The 14,863-nt window shown below is 37.7% G+C and overlaps 1 protein-coding gene across 2 annotated transcripts in view; it reads left to right on the top strand.

Moving 5' to 3' along the window:
* Positions 1 to 12,053, top strand: part of ptch1 (patched 1) — a 66,077-nt gene extending 54,024 nt beyond the window's left edge. The window contains exons 21-24 of one of the 2 annotated variants that reach the window (XM_048209663.1): positions 5,204 to 5,303; positions 6,245 to 6,538; positions 6,614 to 7,169; positions 8,992 to 12,053. In XM_048209663.1, coding sequence (XP_048065620.1) covers positions 5,204 to 5,303; positions 6,245 to 6,538; positions 6,614 to 7,168 — 949 coding nt within the window. In that variant the 3' untranslated portion in view covers position 7,169; positions 8,992 to 12,053. Of the gene's footprint in view, positions 1 to 5,203; positions 5,304 to 6,244; positions 7,170 to 8,991 lie in introns of both variants that reach the window. The other variant, XM_048209662.1, reaches the window with a different exon arrangement.
* Positions 12,054 to 14,863: the final 2,810 nt, after the last annotated feature.

Raw genomic sequence — 14,863 nt, 5'->3', positions numbered from 1 at the left:
AATACATGTTATTTGGTTAGTATGTGTTTTGATAAATGTTTATATGTGAATGAAAGCCTAAATTTAATGTGTTCGTCATATATATGATCATGTATCTTCAGAAGACATGGATTAAACCCCTTAATTCATATGGATATCTTTTACGATTTCCTTATGAATTTTATGAAGCATCGAAGTTTTGGTGGAATACACTTTCAGTGGAGTGATAGAAATCTCTCAGGCTTTATTAAAAACATTTTCACTTGTACTTTGAAGATGAACACACGACACGAGTGTGGGTAATTGACAGAATTTTCATTTTCAGGTGAACAAACATTTTAATATTCATGAGGAGTATATGTTTATCATTCATGAGGAGAATGCTTGTGATCCAATGAATTTCCTGTGAGGGCATAGATGTCTGACTCAAAATATTTAAGTATAAACAGAAACCAAGTGAATGACAAAATGTACTGCTCTTTGCTCATCACAGCTGGTTTGACAAACTGATTAACATAGAAAAGATTGCTTTTATCGCTTGTCTCTTTTGTCACATCACGCCTGGTTAGTAAGTGTTTTCCTAACTCTCTTCTCAGTCTTAACCAACCTCCCTTCACGTTCTACATGAGCACGTATCTTTCCTGTCTGTCTTCACAGAGCTTGAGGCTCTCCTGTGTTTTCTGTCATTTTTTTTTCTCTACAACCCTGCAAAGACATTTACAAGCTGAGCGCAGAGACGGCCCGGGGGTTATTTTGCAGCAAGTCGAGGGGTGGAAATGAGGAGTGACACACACTGCTACTTAGAGGATCTAAATCAGTAACTTTGCAATTGCTTTATGTTTTATGTCCTTTCCGTCCTCAGAGGAGTCCAAACACATAGAGTAATTTACTGTTTCTTGGAGTGGTATTGAGACTATCGTTGTGCTGAAATTCAAATCACACTGAGTCATGGGTGTTTGAGTGGTAAGTTTCTCGGCTGTTTCTTCAGGAGGGAAAGAACAAATGTCTGCAGTAGCTCATTCTTATTAGAGGACTGGAAAACCACCACAGCCCTCCACCCTCAAATCACTCTGGATCTAAAGTAGCATGCCAGAAAAATAATACACACACAAGTTCAGAGCAATCACACACTCTCTCCACAGACCACATTGGGCCCCAGTCCCTCTCATGGGCTCCCATTGAAACGCAACTACTGTTTTTTCATCAAACAAAACCCCCTGGCCTCCGAAGATATGGAAAAAAACAAAAACGCAGGCTGTATTTTTATAGCCTTGCAGGAATAAATGTTTCCCTGACTTTGCTCTGTCAGGTCCGCTAATGTTTTGAATCCAAACAGATCGGACGTGTTGCTCTGCGAGGTTTCGCTAGGGAGAAGTGGCTTTCGAGAACAGCTCTTGGTTCATGGACACTTCACGCGATGTCTCAAAGTTCAAAGTTGAAGAACATAAAACTCTTTTGTTGCTTCAGCCAGTCTCTCATCCGTGGAAAAGCACACCGGAGTAAATCACTCGTCAATACGAACGTTTAGTTTGGAGTCTGTGACTTACCGAGCAGTTCGACCAAGACGATGTTCATTTTTTATAGTCTGTTGAGTTGTAGCTATTGATCTGTTTGATCTCTCTGCTTGTGAGTTCTGTCTTTCGTGTGGTAGAGCAAGAGCCGGAATCAAACCCAAAAGTGCAATTCAAGGAGACTTGCTTGATGAAATACAGACATGGACTAAAGATCCAAAAATTTTTTTCTAACATAAGCCTAAATAATACCAGGCTGGCTTCTCTCTCCACTCTCTCCCCAAACAAGTGGCGTCTGCTTGGTTAAACACTGTGGTAGCTGTTTCCTTGAACCAGACCTACGAAATCTCCTGAACGACATGGATAAAGTGAGTGTGCCTAGAGAGACACCCAGATCTGCGTTTCTCTAGTTAGAAGCCCACCTTGTTCGGACATTACAGGACATTGTTTTAGTCTGAGGAGCTGCTTGTAAACCTGGGGAGGCCGAGCAAGAGCAGCATCAGTTATAAATGTGTCTGTGAGTTTAGTCTGAGGCGCAGCTGTGCTGCATACCAGCTGGTGGGCGTTTGCTAATGTACCCACTGTCTCTCCCACACATGCATTCACATATTCATTCGCGTATAAAGTATGGTTTAAATGCACATTTCACCCATCCAGTTATCGCTGCAAACGTTTTTTTTCCAGTAAAAATATTCTAACAAGATGAATTTACTTGAAGTTATATAAGATAGTAAGAGTGGTCTTTAGAGAATACATTTATGATGAGAAATTAAGTTATATAATAATATTTTATATATTTATTTGATTTATGTAACATTTTGTCTGTGTTTATATACATATTTTAAAAAGTTATATTACATTAAAGGTGCCCTAGAATCAAAAATTTAATTTACCTCGGCATAGTTAAATAACAAGAGTTCAGTACATGGAAAAGACATATGTTGAGTTTCAAACTCCATTGCTTCCTCCTTCTTATATAAATCTCATTTGTTTAAAAGACCTCCGGAAAACAGGCGAATCTCAACATAACACAGACTGTTACGTAACAGTCGGGATCATTAATATGTATGACCCCAATATTTGCATATGCCAGCCCATGTTTCAAGGCATTAGACAAGGGCAGCCAGTATTAACGTCTGGATCTGTGCACAGCTGAATCATCAGACTAGGTAAGCAAGCAAGAACAATAGCGAAAAATGGCAGATGGAGCAATAATAACTGACATGATTACATGATATTTTTAGTGATATTTGTAAATTGTCTTTCTAAATGTTTCGTTAGCATGTTGCTAATGTACTGTTAAATGTGGTTAAAGTTACCATTGTTTATTACTGTATTCGCGGAGACAAGACTGTCGTTATTTTCATTTTTAAACACTTGCAGTCTGTATAATTCATAAACACTACTTCATTCTTTGTAAATCTCTCCAACAGTGTAGCATTAGCCGTTAGCCACGGAGCATAGCCTCAAACTCATTCAGAATCAAATGTAAACATCCAAATAAATATTATAATCACAGGAATCGATGTATGCATGCAGCATGAATGACGAACATAACAGGGTTATATTAGCTGTGTGAACTTTGTTTATGCACTGTATAACTGCACTTATAGTCGAGAGCTCGGGAGGTCAGGGAGCGAGAGATTTAAAGGGGCTGCAGCCTGAATTGGTGCATAGTTAATGATGCCCCAAAATAGGCAGTTAAAAAAATTTATTAAAAGAAATCTATGGGGTATTTTGAGCTGAAACTTCACAGACACATTCAGGGGACACCTTAGACTTATATTACATCTTTTGAAAAGACGTTCTACTGCACCTTTAAATTTTACTAAAACATGTATTTTATAATATAATATATATATATATAATATATATTATAAAATATATATATATAACACACACACACACACCATGTATAACACACACACCATATATACCATGTCTGTGCGTCGCCTGTCAATTTCATCATACCGGTGTTACCCTCAGTTTTCGGTTTTATTTTGTAGAAACCATGGAAACACCAAAGACGCTTTAATATATTATGCATTTTATTAGACAAGGGAACAACTGTTAGGATACATTTATAGTCAGTAAACTAATTATTGTTGTATAGCTCAACAATTAGTTTAGTCTTATTGTTTGCAACTTGTTTTCTTGATTTTCCGCGACCGCATGTTTTCACCATGTCCCAGAGAAAAACAAAATTTTGTCAAGTGGCTAACATAGCATAATCAGAGGCAGCTTTATTTTTAATAACACTAATACAGCATTTTCTCCATCATACAATATGTTTTACAATTAATTGCATGCCATTTATCAACACAAGCCATCCAGCATTTATTAATATGATATTCTAATATCGATCTAGCTTACTGCACTGTGCAACAAGTGTCTCATAGCAGCCGCCAAGCGAACGTACAGAGTAACGTTATAACATAATTGTCAATACACTCAAATGTATCTAATATGATAAAACCGGAAGCAGCGACTGTGGCATAAAAAAAGTTTTGCTGCTCTCGAGATGTGTGTCGCACTCGTCTCTTATTAGCAGTTGCTCTAGCAGCCTCATTCAGCCGTCACATCACTCAGCCCTGCTCTGCTTCATACTACAGTAATGTTAATAATCTCGTCCATGATTATGGTTTCTGCCCGAGTCCTGTCCGGATTCTTTTCCACCGGCTGTGAGGTGAAAATGACAACTCCCATGATTCCATGCTCAATCTCAGCATCACCAAGCTAAGAGGGGGGGGGGGTATACTGATTTTTTTTTATTTTTTTTTTTTTGCAGTGAATACATTTTTTTGTAATGGTAATTAAACAAAAATGTATTTTTTTGGATATATATAAAGAAGAAAATTCAATGTTTAAAAAATAATAATAATTATAAAGAAAATATCAAGAAAAAAGTATCTGTCCTCTTGTCCCAGTGTTACTTTAAGGGACAAGATGGCAGCTGCAATTTGAGCCACAGAAATTTACACAGATGCATTGCTGGAGTAGCGAAGGAAGGAAAGCTGGCCATAATGAAGAAGAGAGAAAGAGCAAGGGAGCGAAGAAGGACAGGAGGGAGGGATTTGTTGAGGAGATTGGGGGGTCTTACCTGATACTCTAGAGATTTAATTAGAGCAGGGGATTGTAAAAGGCAGGGAAATTTCACAGGGGCTTAGCATAGAAAGAGTGATAGAGAAAGAGAGGGAAAAGTGAATGTGCTTGAGGCCAGGCAAGAGGGGCCTGTAGTCTTTCCTCTCGTCTCTTCCTCCTAGGCTAAATTGTTTAAATTCTATACCGTTCACTTCATTTGTTTGCTTCTACATTCTTTTTTTAAAGAGCGAGAGAGGCCCCTGTCCCTTTGTGCTTTGCCTCTCTTCTCTCGCAAGCCTGTACTCCACATTCCTTCCCGTTTTGCTTTTCCCTGTGTTTGCTTGTACTCCACTCACCCCTAGAAAAAAAGAGAAAAAAAACTCTTTTTCCTTCCCTATTTTCCATGCTTTTGAATTAACCAACTAATTATGTCCTCTGCTTCTCTGTGCTGCTTTCTAAAAGACCTCTTTGGAGACTTTCTCTGGCACAAGGTAATTTTGTTTAAAACCAAACCCGACTAAAGTCTTTTTGTGTGCGAATGTTTGTTAGAATGTGACTTTTGCTCTGTGCTTGAATCATAGCAGTAAAGTTCCTTTTTATTCTAATGACTGCTTTTTGCTGTGTATTTACAGGTATTTCTTTGCTGTTTTGGCCATCCTAACAGTATTAGGGGTCCTGAATGGACTGGTGCTGCTCCCAGTCTTGTTGTCCTACTTTGGCCCTTATCCTGAGGTAAGAGGATTGCTCCCATTAAGTTATCCTGCAAAACACCTTCCCATCCATACATAGTGCAATGGAGAGCTATACCCTGTTCAGCTTTATTTGAAAGAGTGACCAAAATATTTAGTTACCAATATTAGACATTTAGATTATTTTTGCTGTCATCTAATGCTCACATAAAGTTAACCCTATAAAAACCTAATCTATCATATTTGATATTAGCCCTCTAAATTATCAACAGTTTGCTGAAAAAACTGTTGTCTGATTGATAGTTTATCATTTTTTAGCAAGTAAAAGGCCTTTTTGTATAATTCTAAAAGCATCCCACTTCAGGTTGTGGTACATGTCTTTTTGCTGTGAAATTTTACTGATTTTTAAACCGAAGCTTTTATATTATTAGTAATATTTCAAGATGAGCATATACGGGACTGAAGAAACATAGGTTTACTTAATTATCCATGCTTTTTTTTTTAGAAAATCATCATTTTTCATCTTTTTTTTTTCCATGTTAAAATGTGTCAAATATGTATTGCAGTGCAATTTGCAATTTTGTCCCCCATAATAAAAACTACAGAGCTTTAATCATAAAACTAAGCATTTAGTGTCATTTTAAGACATATCATTGGCAGATATAGAATGAAAACTGATATTTACATGCATTTTATTGAAAATCGGAGCTATACTGCTATAAATATCTAATTGATTTACATTACTATCAGGATTTCAAACTTTTTGGCCATATAAATATCAGCAACTGCACCAAATCGCATATTTTAGCTCAGTGTGAGCCTCTGAATAAAATTGGGGCTAAACTGTCCAAATGTTTTTCAGAGCTACTGTAAATATTCAAGACTATGTGAAGATGTTAAATCTTTCAAATATCACAGGACATCCACAAATTTTAGACAGAGCAACTTCTCAGATTTTTATTTTTATGCCCATTACACTTTCAGGTATCTCCAGTGGATGGACGAAGCCGTCTGCCCACCCCGTCTCCAGAACCTCCCCCACAGGTGGTCCGCTTCACCACGCGGCCCAGTCACACATCACCTGGAGCAGGTTCAGCAGACTCCTCAGACTCAGAATACGGTTCCAACACTACTGTGTCTGGCATTAGCCAAGAGCTTCAGCAATATGACCTCCAGCCCAACAGGGGGCGATCAGCCAGACTGGAGGAGGTACAGATTGCCACAGGGGGGCGGCAAGGCAGTCGTCAAGTTGAACTGCCAATGTTTCCTTCTCACTCAGTGAGTAGAGCGTTTATATCTCTAAATGTTTTACATAAAAACAATGAACTAACAATGTTACAATGGTTTCCACAGGATGACTCTAGACAGCAGCAACCGCAGCGGCATTACAGGTCTACCCATCTTCCAAGTTCTCAGGATGCTGGACCTCAGTCGTCAAAGCGATACTGTAGCAGGGACCCTAAGAGGGACCTTGGGAGCGGACACCCGCCTCCCCCTCACAGGCCGCGCATGGATGCTTTTGAAACCGCTACTGAGCCAGGTGGCCGTTCGGGCCCCAACCACCGGGAACGTTCGGGGACCCATCGCCCCCGTTCCCACAACCCCTACTCTCACCCTTCCCATCCGTCCACAGGCCCTCCCTACTGTCAGCCCATCACAACGGTGACGGCCTCAGCCTCGGTGACGGTCGCCGTTCATTCGGGGATGCCCGGCCAGAGCCCTGCCTACCCGTCCTACCCCTCCAATGACAGCTATCACACTTCAGAAGATGTCTACACTGACCCTCACTTCTCCGACCCTCACGTGCCCTTTGACGAGAGCAACGACAGCTCAAAAGCGGAGGGCATGGAGCTGCAGGATCTAGAATATGACACTCCCAATGTCTGCCACACAAGACCCTCCAGCTGAGGTTAGTCTGAGAGCTTCTTATAAATTCAAGTAAAACTGTCCACATCAAATCAGCAGTTGTATGCACTCTGTGAATAAATAGTGCTGTCATAATAATTAAAAATAAATGTAATTAAAATCCATAAATTTAATAAAAAAAGAAATGAATACTTTTATTCAGTAATACTGTTCTTTTGAACTTTCTATTCATCATGGTTTCCACAAAAATATTAAGTCAGTTCTATTTGTCTAATAAAGCCATGTTAAAGGTCCTCTAAGCGATGTCATGCGTTTTTAGGCCAAAACGTTTTTTGTCACATGCAGCAAACATCTCACTATCCGCTAGCTGCCTGTCCCCTGAACACACTGTAAAAAAACGCAGTCTCTGTAGTCGCCACAAGCTCCAAAAACGGCAATAAAAACAAACTGGTGCAGCCTGGACCAAAAAACATAATAAACATGCTCCAGCCAATAACTGACAAGAATGATTTTAAATGCGCGTTCATGAAGCACGGATGGGAGGGGAGGAGGAGGCGGAGGGTGGGTCTAGCTAGCCTCTGTTTTGTTTGACAACACTTCGAACGTCAACAGGAAGTTTCTCCACCCAGGATCGCTTAGAGAACCTTTAATGTTTATATTTAAATATCTTCTTGCCTTATAGTCGCATTTAGCAGATTAGAGCCGATGTTAAGCATTAGAGAGATGTTTTCAACATTGATAATAATCAGAAAAGTTTCTTCAGCATATTAGAATGATTTCTGAATGATCATGTGACACTGATGACTGGAGTAATGGTTGCTGAAAATTAAGCTTTGGCATCACATGAATAAATTACATTTTAAAATATATTACAATAGAAAAGTTATTGTGTATTGTAATAATATTTCACAATATTACTGTTTTTACTGTGTTTTTGATCAAATAAATGTAGCCCTGAGGATTGGAGACTTCTTTCAGAAAGCATTAAAAATATTTACTGTTTTTGTTAATGAAATTACGTATAATGTATGTAATATATAATATATAATCAAAATGTATTTTTTAATTGAATTACTTATTTAGCACGTAATTGTTTATAATAGAATTAGCCAATTAAATTGACAGTCCTAATAAAACGATAACTAATAATAATAACACCTTTCTATCTGATTTAATTATGTAGACTTAATGTCCTTGCACACTGAGTCCAAAATTTTAGTATGCATTTTTTCATATTCGTCATCCTAAAAATTTGTCACGCACAGAAACCTTGCACACTGAGTCCGATGCGTATTAATCGTTGCGAAAAAATTCCGCAAAACAATACAAAATGGAGTCTTAAAGCAGTGAGGAAGTTTTCTCTTCTTAAAAAGAGAAAAAGAAAAAAGAAGAATAAGGGGAAATATTGGTTACATCCAATCCTGAGATTCAAGGAGCTGCGGGATTATACTGAAATAATCACTGTAGGTATAGGAAATACTAGTGTTACACAGTCATAGAAACTTTTATATTCCGTCTCTTTGTATTCCGCACTTTGTTTGTCATACATGGCTTGGTGCTGTTAGACGAAGTGGATCAACTTGTCAGACGCCATTAGGCTCTGAATTGTCAAAACAACTCTCAAAATGCTTGCCGTGGATGCAAAAAACACAGAAAATTGAATCCGATCCGATTTTTTTTTACGACGGATGAAAGTGTCGGTGGCAGTACGTAAACGTGATTGACACAACGTGAGGTCGTATTTATTTTTGAATGTGTGAAAATTTCGGACTCTTTAACCAGGTATCTTATCTGTTATTATGAATGAATTATAATCTATTTTTAACCGCTATTAACCCTGTTTTTTCCTCACTTTGTCTTCACAGTGGTTGAATGTTGAAGCTCAAACAGCCAAAGATGGGACATCTGTCTGCCAGCGTGGCAGAAACATGGTGCTGCATGACGGGGACACTTTGACCAGCGGCGCCATTTCGGTGCTTGACTCTGTTACTGTATAACCCTGGTGTATTATTGTTAGATATTTCTAAGTATTTATGTGTACACAAATGTAAATAATGAATGAGAGTAGCTATAATTTGACCGGGGTCGTCAAGTGCCCACCCATCATTTGGGTATCTGTGCCATAAGGAAACTTCATTCTTGACAAACATTTCAGCATACAGTCGTTGCTGCTTATGATATTGTTGTAATGTTTGTATAATGCTATGCAATTATTTTCTCTAATTTTATAGAACTGTGCGTGTGAGTTTGAAAATGTATAGTTTTTGTTGTTGTGTGTGTGCATGCATGAATATTTTGGTCCATGTCAGGCCCCCTAGACCCCTGTTTCCACCTGATATTGAGATGCGTTTTGGTCGATCGGATCACAAGTGGATGATGCTAAATACAGGTGTAAATGAGGTGTAAAATGTTTCGAGCTTGTCCACTTTTTTGCTTTCGTAATTGAAACGCTTATGTGGTCGAATGTGTTCGAACGGCCACTAAAGTCCGCCTACTGAATGTGTAAACATTATGGAAAGCGCATTAGCCAGGCGGGATTTAAACTTTGTTAATAAGTTCGATTTGAAGACAAAAAACATACCAAGCACAATGTTCTCTCACCATTCCTCATTTTTAAACACGCACTGACCGCGTTCGGCGTGGTCTTGCGGCTGTCAGAGCAGAACCGAAAGATGCTGCTCTCGTTATGTTTTTCCGTTGTTTCTGGGAGCGTTCATATGTAAATCGCGCAAGTTTAATTTGTCCATTAGATTGAAAGATCTGAAAAAACCCTTACATTGATGCAAAACCTCAAAGAAATCAGGACAGAAGTGGCGGATTAAAATACCAGGTGTAAACGGGAATGTGTCTTCCTCATCCACTTGTGATCCGATCGAGCAAAACGCATCTTAATGCAAGGTGGAAACAGGGACTCAGATGCATATTAACTAACAAGAACAAACACTAAGTGACCTAACAAATATGTTGAATGATTTTGTGGCAGTTCCATTGCACTTACGGTACACTTCTGTTCAGAACACCAGTACAAAACTGCACAGATGCTTTCACTTTCAGAGGACACATTCAGGGAAATTATATTTGTTCAGACATATGCTAGAACATGTAGAACTTCACATTAATATCCAGTCGTTTGCCGACAAGCATCAGATGTTTAAGCGTGCGTGCGGATGTTTGCGTTTTGTGTATATTGAAGCGTTAGAGTTTATGCTTTTTAATGTTAATTTGCTTATCACAAACCTGTGGTAGTTGGAAAAAAAAAACAAATACTGTTTAACAATGAAACACGCTATGCGTGAGAATTTAGCTGAGCAGAAATGAAGAAGGAAATGAGTGATTGTTGGGTGACTGTGCCTCTGTTTTTTTTCTGTCCTTTGTACTGGAACTCTCTCTGGTCTCTTGTGTCTTCATATTCCAGTTATTTACTGTAAAACGGTCATTTGTGGCCACCCTAAATTTGCTCATGACTCCAACTTTGCATTACTAAAGTAATGTAATGTGACGGTTCTTTCGGGTTTCCATTGTAACGTTTTGTTTGTTTGTTTGTTTGTTTTTATGGTACGGCATTATTTCTGTTTGATCATGGTTTAAGCTAAAACATTACTGTTAAAACAATATCCGCTCTGATTCTGGTGATGTAACTTTTTTTTTGTCTTATTTTTTGTTTTAATAAGCTAAGCTAACGAGCAATCTCAAGGTGTGCGTCGCATAACAGCCTATCATGACGATGGTTTTTGTCAATTCGTTGACCTCCTCAATGACAAACCACAACTACTGGCCCTAATTTAGCACGAGCAGTTCTCTGCGCTGACCTCACCTCATAAAAATCCACAACATAACGCTGTGACACTAATTGGACGTTCCCCCTCGACTGCCAAATGGTGCATGCGAGTGCTTTAAGGGTCAAGGGTCGTGGAGCCCCCACTCCTCCATGGCTCTGAAGCTGGCATATGTGTCTTTAAGAGTATGTTTGTGTGTTTGCTGCGACCCCCTCATCCAGATTGACTTCCTGTCAAACATATGTTTGTTCTTGACAAAGACTTTGAGAGCTGTTCTGTGTTGTTTGTTTGTTGTGTTTGTGTTCTCCTACATGTCACATTGGCAGAAATGGGAGAAAATCATGGCTGGCAACTATTGTAATGTTTATATATATATATATATATATATATAATATATATATTCTATTTTTTTTTTTTTTTTTTTTTTTTTACATTTGTTTTGCAATATTTATATTTTTGTATAATAAGATGTTTTGTTCAATAATGGTCATAATGCCAGTTCTTAACAATGCAGGGATTTCTACGTCTGTCGGAAAACACTATTATTACAGTTTCTTTGTTACATTAATGGATTTTGATCTGTATAAAGTGCTTACTAATGTTAAATAGGAAAAAAGAGTATATAACATTTACCTTAAAGATTCATCATAGCTCTTAGAGGAATTTAAAAGGAAAAAATGTTTTTGTTTTTTTTACAGACTGCCATTTTTTTCCTTGTTTTGGCGTGGATGTATGTCGTTTTCAGTTACAAAGATAAATGTATGCCATATAATTTATTTATATGAAAATTTATTTTTGTAGTGTATATAGTAGTTGTCAAGTTATTTGACAGAAGTATATTTTTAAAGAGTTTATATGTAATGCTACCGTTTTTGTGAGAACATAACTGAGAAGACATTAAGATGCACACTTTCATTGCTAACTTGTTCTCTGACAACTAAGGTTCCCCTGTTACAGTGTTATATAGACGAGAGTGAGTCCATTCTGAAGACTGTTTTTGGGTTTTGTGAAAAGCTAGCCATGAAAGTAGAACAAATGTACTAGCTCTCTAAATAATAATGTTCAAACACTGATAGAATTCTAACAAATAAAAATATTATAACTTATTTGTCTCTTTGCTATACATTTAATAAATGATTCTTCAAAATGTAGCTACACCCATGACTATTTCTTTAGCGTAACCTTGTGACCTTCACCAGTCGACTGATGCATGGAGCATTAGCATTTTCATCACCTAACACCCAGTCATTATGAATTTCCTCACATATGGGTCTTAAACTAACAAAGCTGATTGATTTAACCAAGCCATCCGAGCCGTTGCTGGTTATGCTGTGCAAGTCTAAGAAAAGAAAAAAACAATTCCCTGACCTAGCCTCTGTAAATTTCAAACGTACAATCAAAAGGCCTAATCAATTTGCCTGAACTTTACATTAAAGTCACGAAAGTCCGACAACATTATCTCGCGCACAGGATTTCAACTTGCTGACATCTGGCTACAGATTCAGTCTCCCCCCGTTCAGGCAGTCATACTCTACTCTGCGCTCGGCTCTCTTGTATGATTCTGATTGACAGTTTTATAGACTGCAAGGAAATTGGTTGTAGTTACAATACAGCTGGTGTGCTCTAAGTAATGAAAAGGGGCATATGGCCTTAAAAACAGAGTGATGGAAACTGATTCAGGCTGCCCCCTTCTAACTCTGCTGCATGGGTGGCAGCCATTTATTATTCATACTCTATAGTTGCCAAGCTTGTTTCAATCTACTGTAACCTTTGATACACTGCAGTGACTTGCTCTCTTGAATACACTGTGGTCGGTCTAATTGCTGTTTCCTAAGAGCCAATCAGGACTGACATTCTAATCATGTGATGTGATCTAGGCTCAGAAATCGAATTTTGGCGCTGGACTTGTTAATTAACATTATTGCGAAATGACTTCATTTCAAATAAATCCTTGAATTATTCCAAAAAGAAAAATGAAAAAAAAAAAAAAAAAAAACTTTTATTGCCATAAACTGCAAAAATGGCTCATTATGAAATCAATGACCTTGTGACATCATCTGATTTTTGCAAAGAGGTTGTTATTGAAGGATGGGACATTGTAATATGGGGCTACAATGAGGAGAAGTAATATATTTTTTAAATTCTTTTTTGTTATGTCACTCTAATGGTAAAACACTGTAAGACATTTACTATCTAAATTTAAATTTAAAATATCGGGCAGAAACTGTATCTCCATGGCTGAAAACTGAAAAATGCTGCCCTGTCTTTGGAGGACGCATTCCAAGGTAGGAAGGCATCAAGGCACGTCCGAATCCAAAGATAGCTTAATTTCCTGTCTTATAGATGTATCCTTCGCTGCCTTTGATATCCCACAATCCTGTGCTTTCCATTCTGTGAAAGTAGAGCTAAAACAAATAAAATAAAGATGGGGTCTGAAATTTGCGGATGGTGGTAAATTTGTGTGCAAATGTGCGTTTTTGACTATTGTTTTCCACTTTTGATGTCATTTTTAGCGCGAAATTAATATTGTAGTAATTGAATATTTGCTTAGTTGTCACCAAAGCTCACACTATTTTGCTGTAGATCATTAAACCGTTACGCTGCCCGAATTTCGTCATATATTCGTTTTTCCAGAAATCATTAGTTTTAAAGGGTTAGTTCACCCAAAAATGAAAATAATGTCATTTATTGCTCAACCTCATGTCGTTCCACACCCGTAAGACCTTCGTTCATCTTTGGAACACAAATAAAGATATTGTTGATGAAATCCGATGGCCTCTGTTGAGAGCAAAGCCATTGAAACTCTCAAGGTCCATAAAGGTACTAAAAACATATTTGAAACAGTTCATGTGAGTTCAGTGGTTCTATACTTTTGTGCAGCAAAAAAACAAAATAACGACTTTTCAACAATATCTAGTGATGGGCCGATTTCAAAACACTGTTTCATGAAGCTTCTGAGCTTTATGAATCTTTTGTTTTGAATTAGTGATTTGGATTTCCTATCAAACGGCTAAAGTACTGAAATCACGTGACTTTGGAGCTCCGATTCACTGATTCGATTTGTAAAGCTCCGAAGCTTCCTGAAGCAGTGTTTTGAAATCGGCCCATATGGATATTGTTGAAAAGTCATTATTTTGTTTTTTTGGCGCACAAAAAGTATTCTTGTCGCTTTATAATATTAAGATAGAACCACTGTACTCACATGAACTGTTTCAAATATGTTTTTAGTACCTTTATGGACCTTGAGAGTTTCAATGGCTTTGCTCTCAACAGAGGCCTCACTGAACCATCAGATTTCATGAACAATATCTTAATTTGTGTTCTGAAGATGAACAAAGGTCTTACGGGTGTGGAACGACATGAGGGTGAGTAATAAATTACATTATTTTCATTTTGGGTCAACTAGAGAAAAACTGAATGATGACTGTTTCCAGTGCAAGAGACCTTCACGATCATTACAAGTGTTCTTTGGAGGGAATAAATGAGATCTTGTGGGAAAAAAGTATTGTTTTATTTTTTATGGAAACTTGCATTATTTATTATAAAGATTTATCCATGCATACACACACTTATATATATAATATCACTGAATTTATAAATGATTTATCCATGCACAACATTTTAATTCATGTGCCCTATAATCTTTCATTAAAATAAGTTCCTCTCCCTCTTGCAGCGACATCTCTTCTCTTCTTTCAGCAGTTAGCATCTCAGTGGTACCCTTTTCAAAAACCCAATAGGATTTTTCCATAGGCTTTTGGATTATCGCAAAAAACGAGCTCTGTGATCAACAAAAGTTTATGATACTTGCACGTTTTGTCCATCAAGATAATTTTCACAGATGAACACAGCTTTTATGAATTTTGAAGCCTAAATGCAGTCACCAGAAGTAAAAAGCTAAAGGTAGGCATCACTAAGCTTCTGACAACTCTTTCAGTTTTTATATAAAAACATTTTGCCA

This window comes from Megalobrama amblycephala, linkage group LG12, assembly GCF_018812025.1.
Source record: "Megalobrama amblycephala isolate DHTTF-2021 linkage group LG12, ASM1881202v1, whole genome shotgun sequence".
NCBI classification, from domain to species: Eukaryota; Metazoa; Chordata; class Actinopteri; order Cypriniformes; family Xenocyprididae; genus Megalobrama; species Megalobrama amblycephala.
The sequence above is the reverse complement of the archived record's forward strand: the minus strand, read 5'-3'. Positions and strand labels throughout refer to the sequence as shown.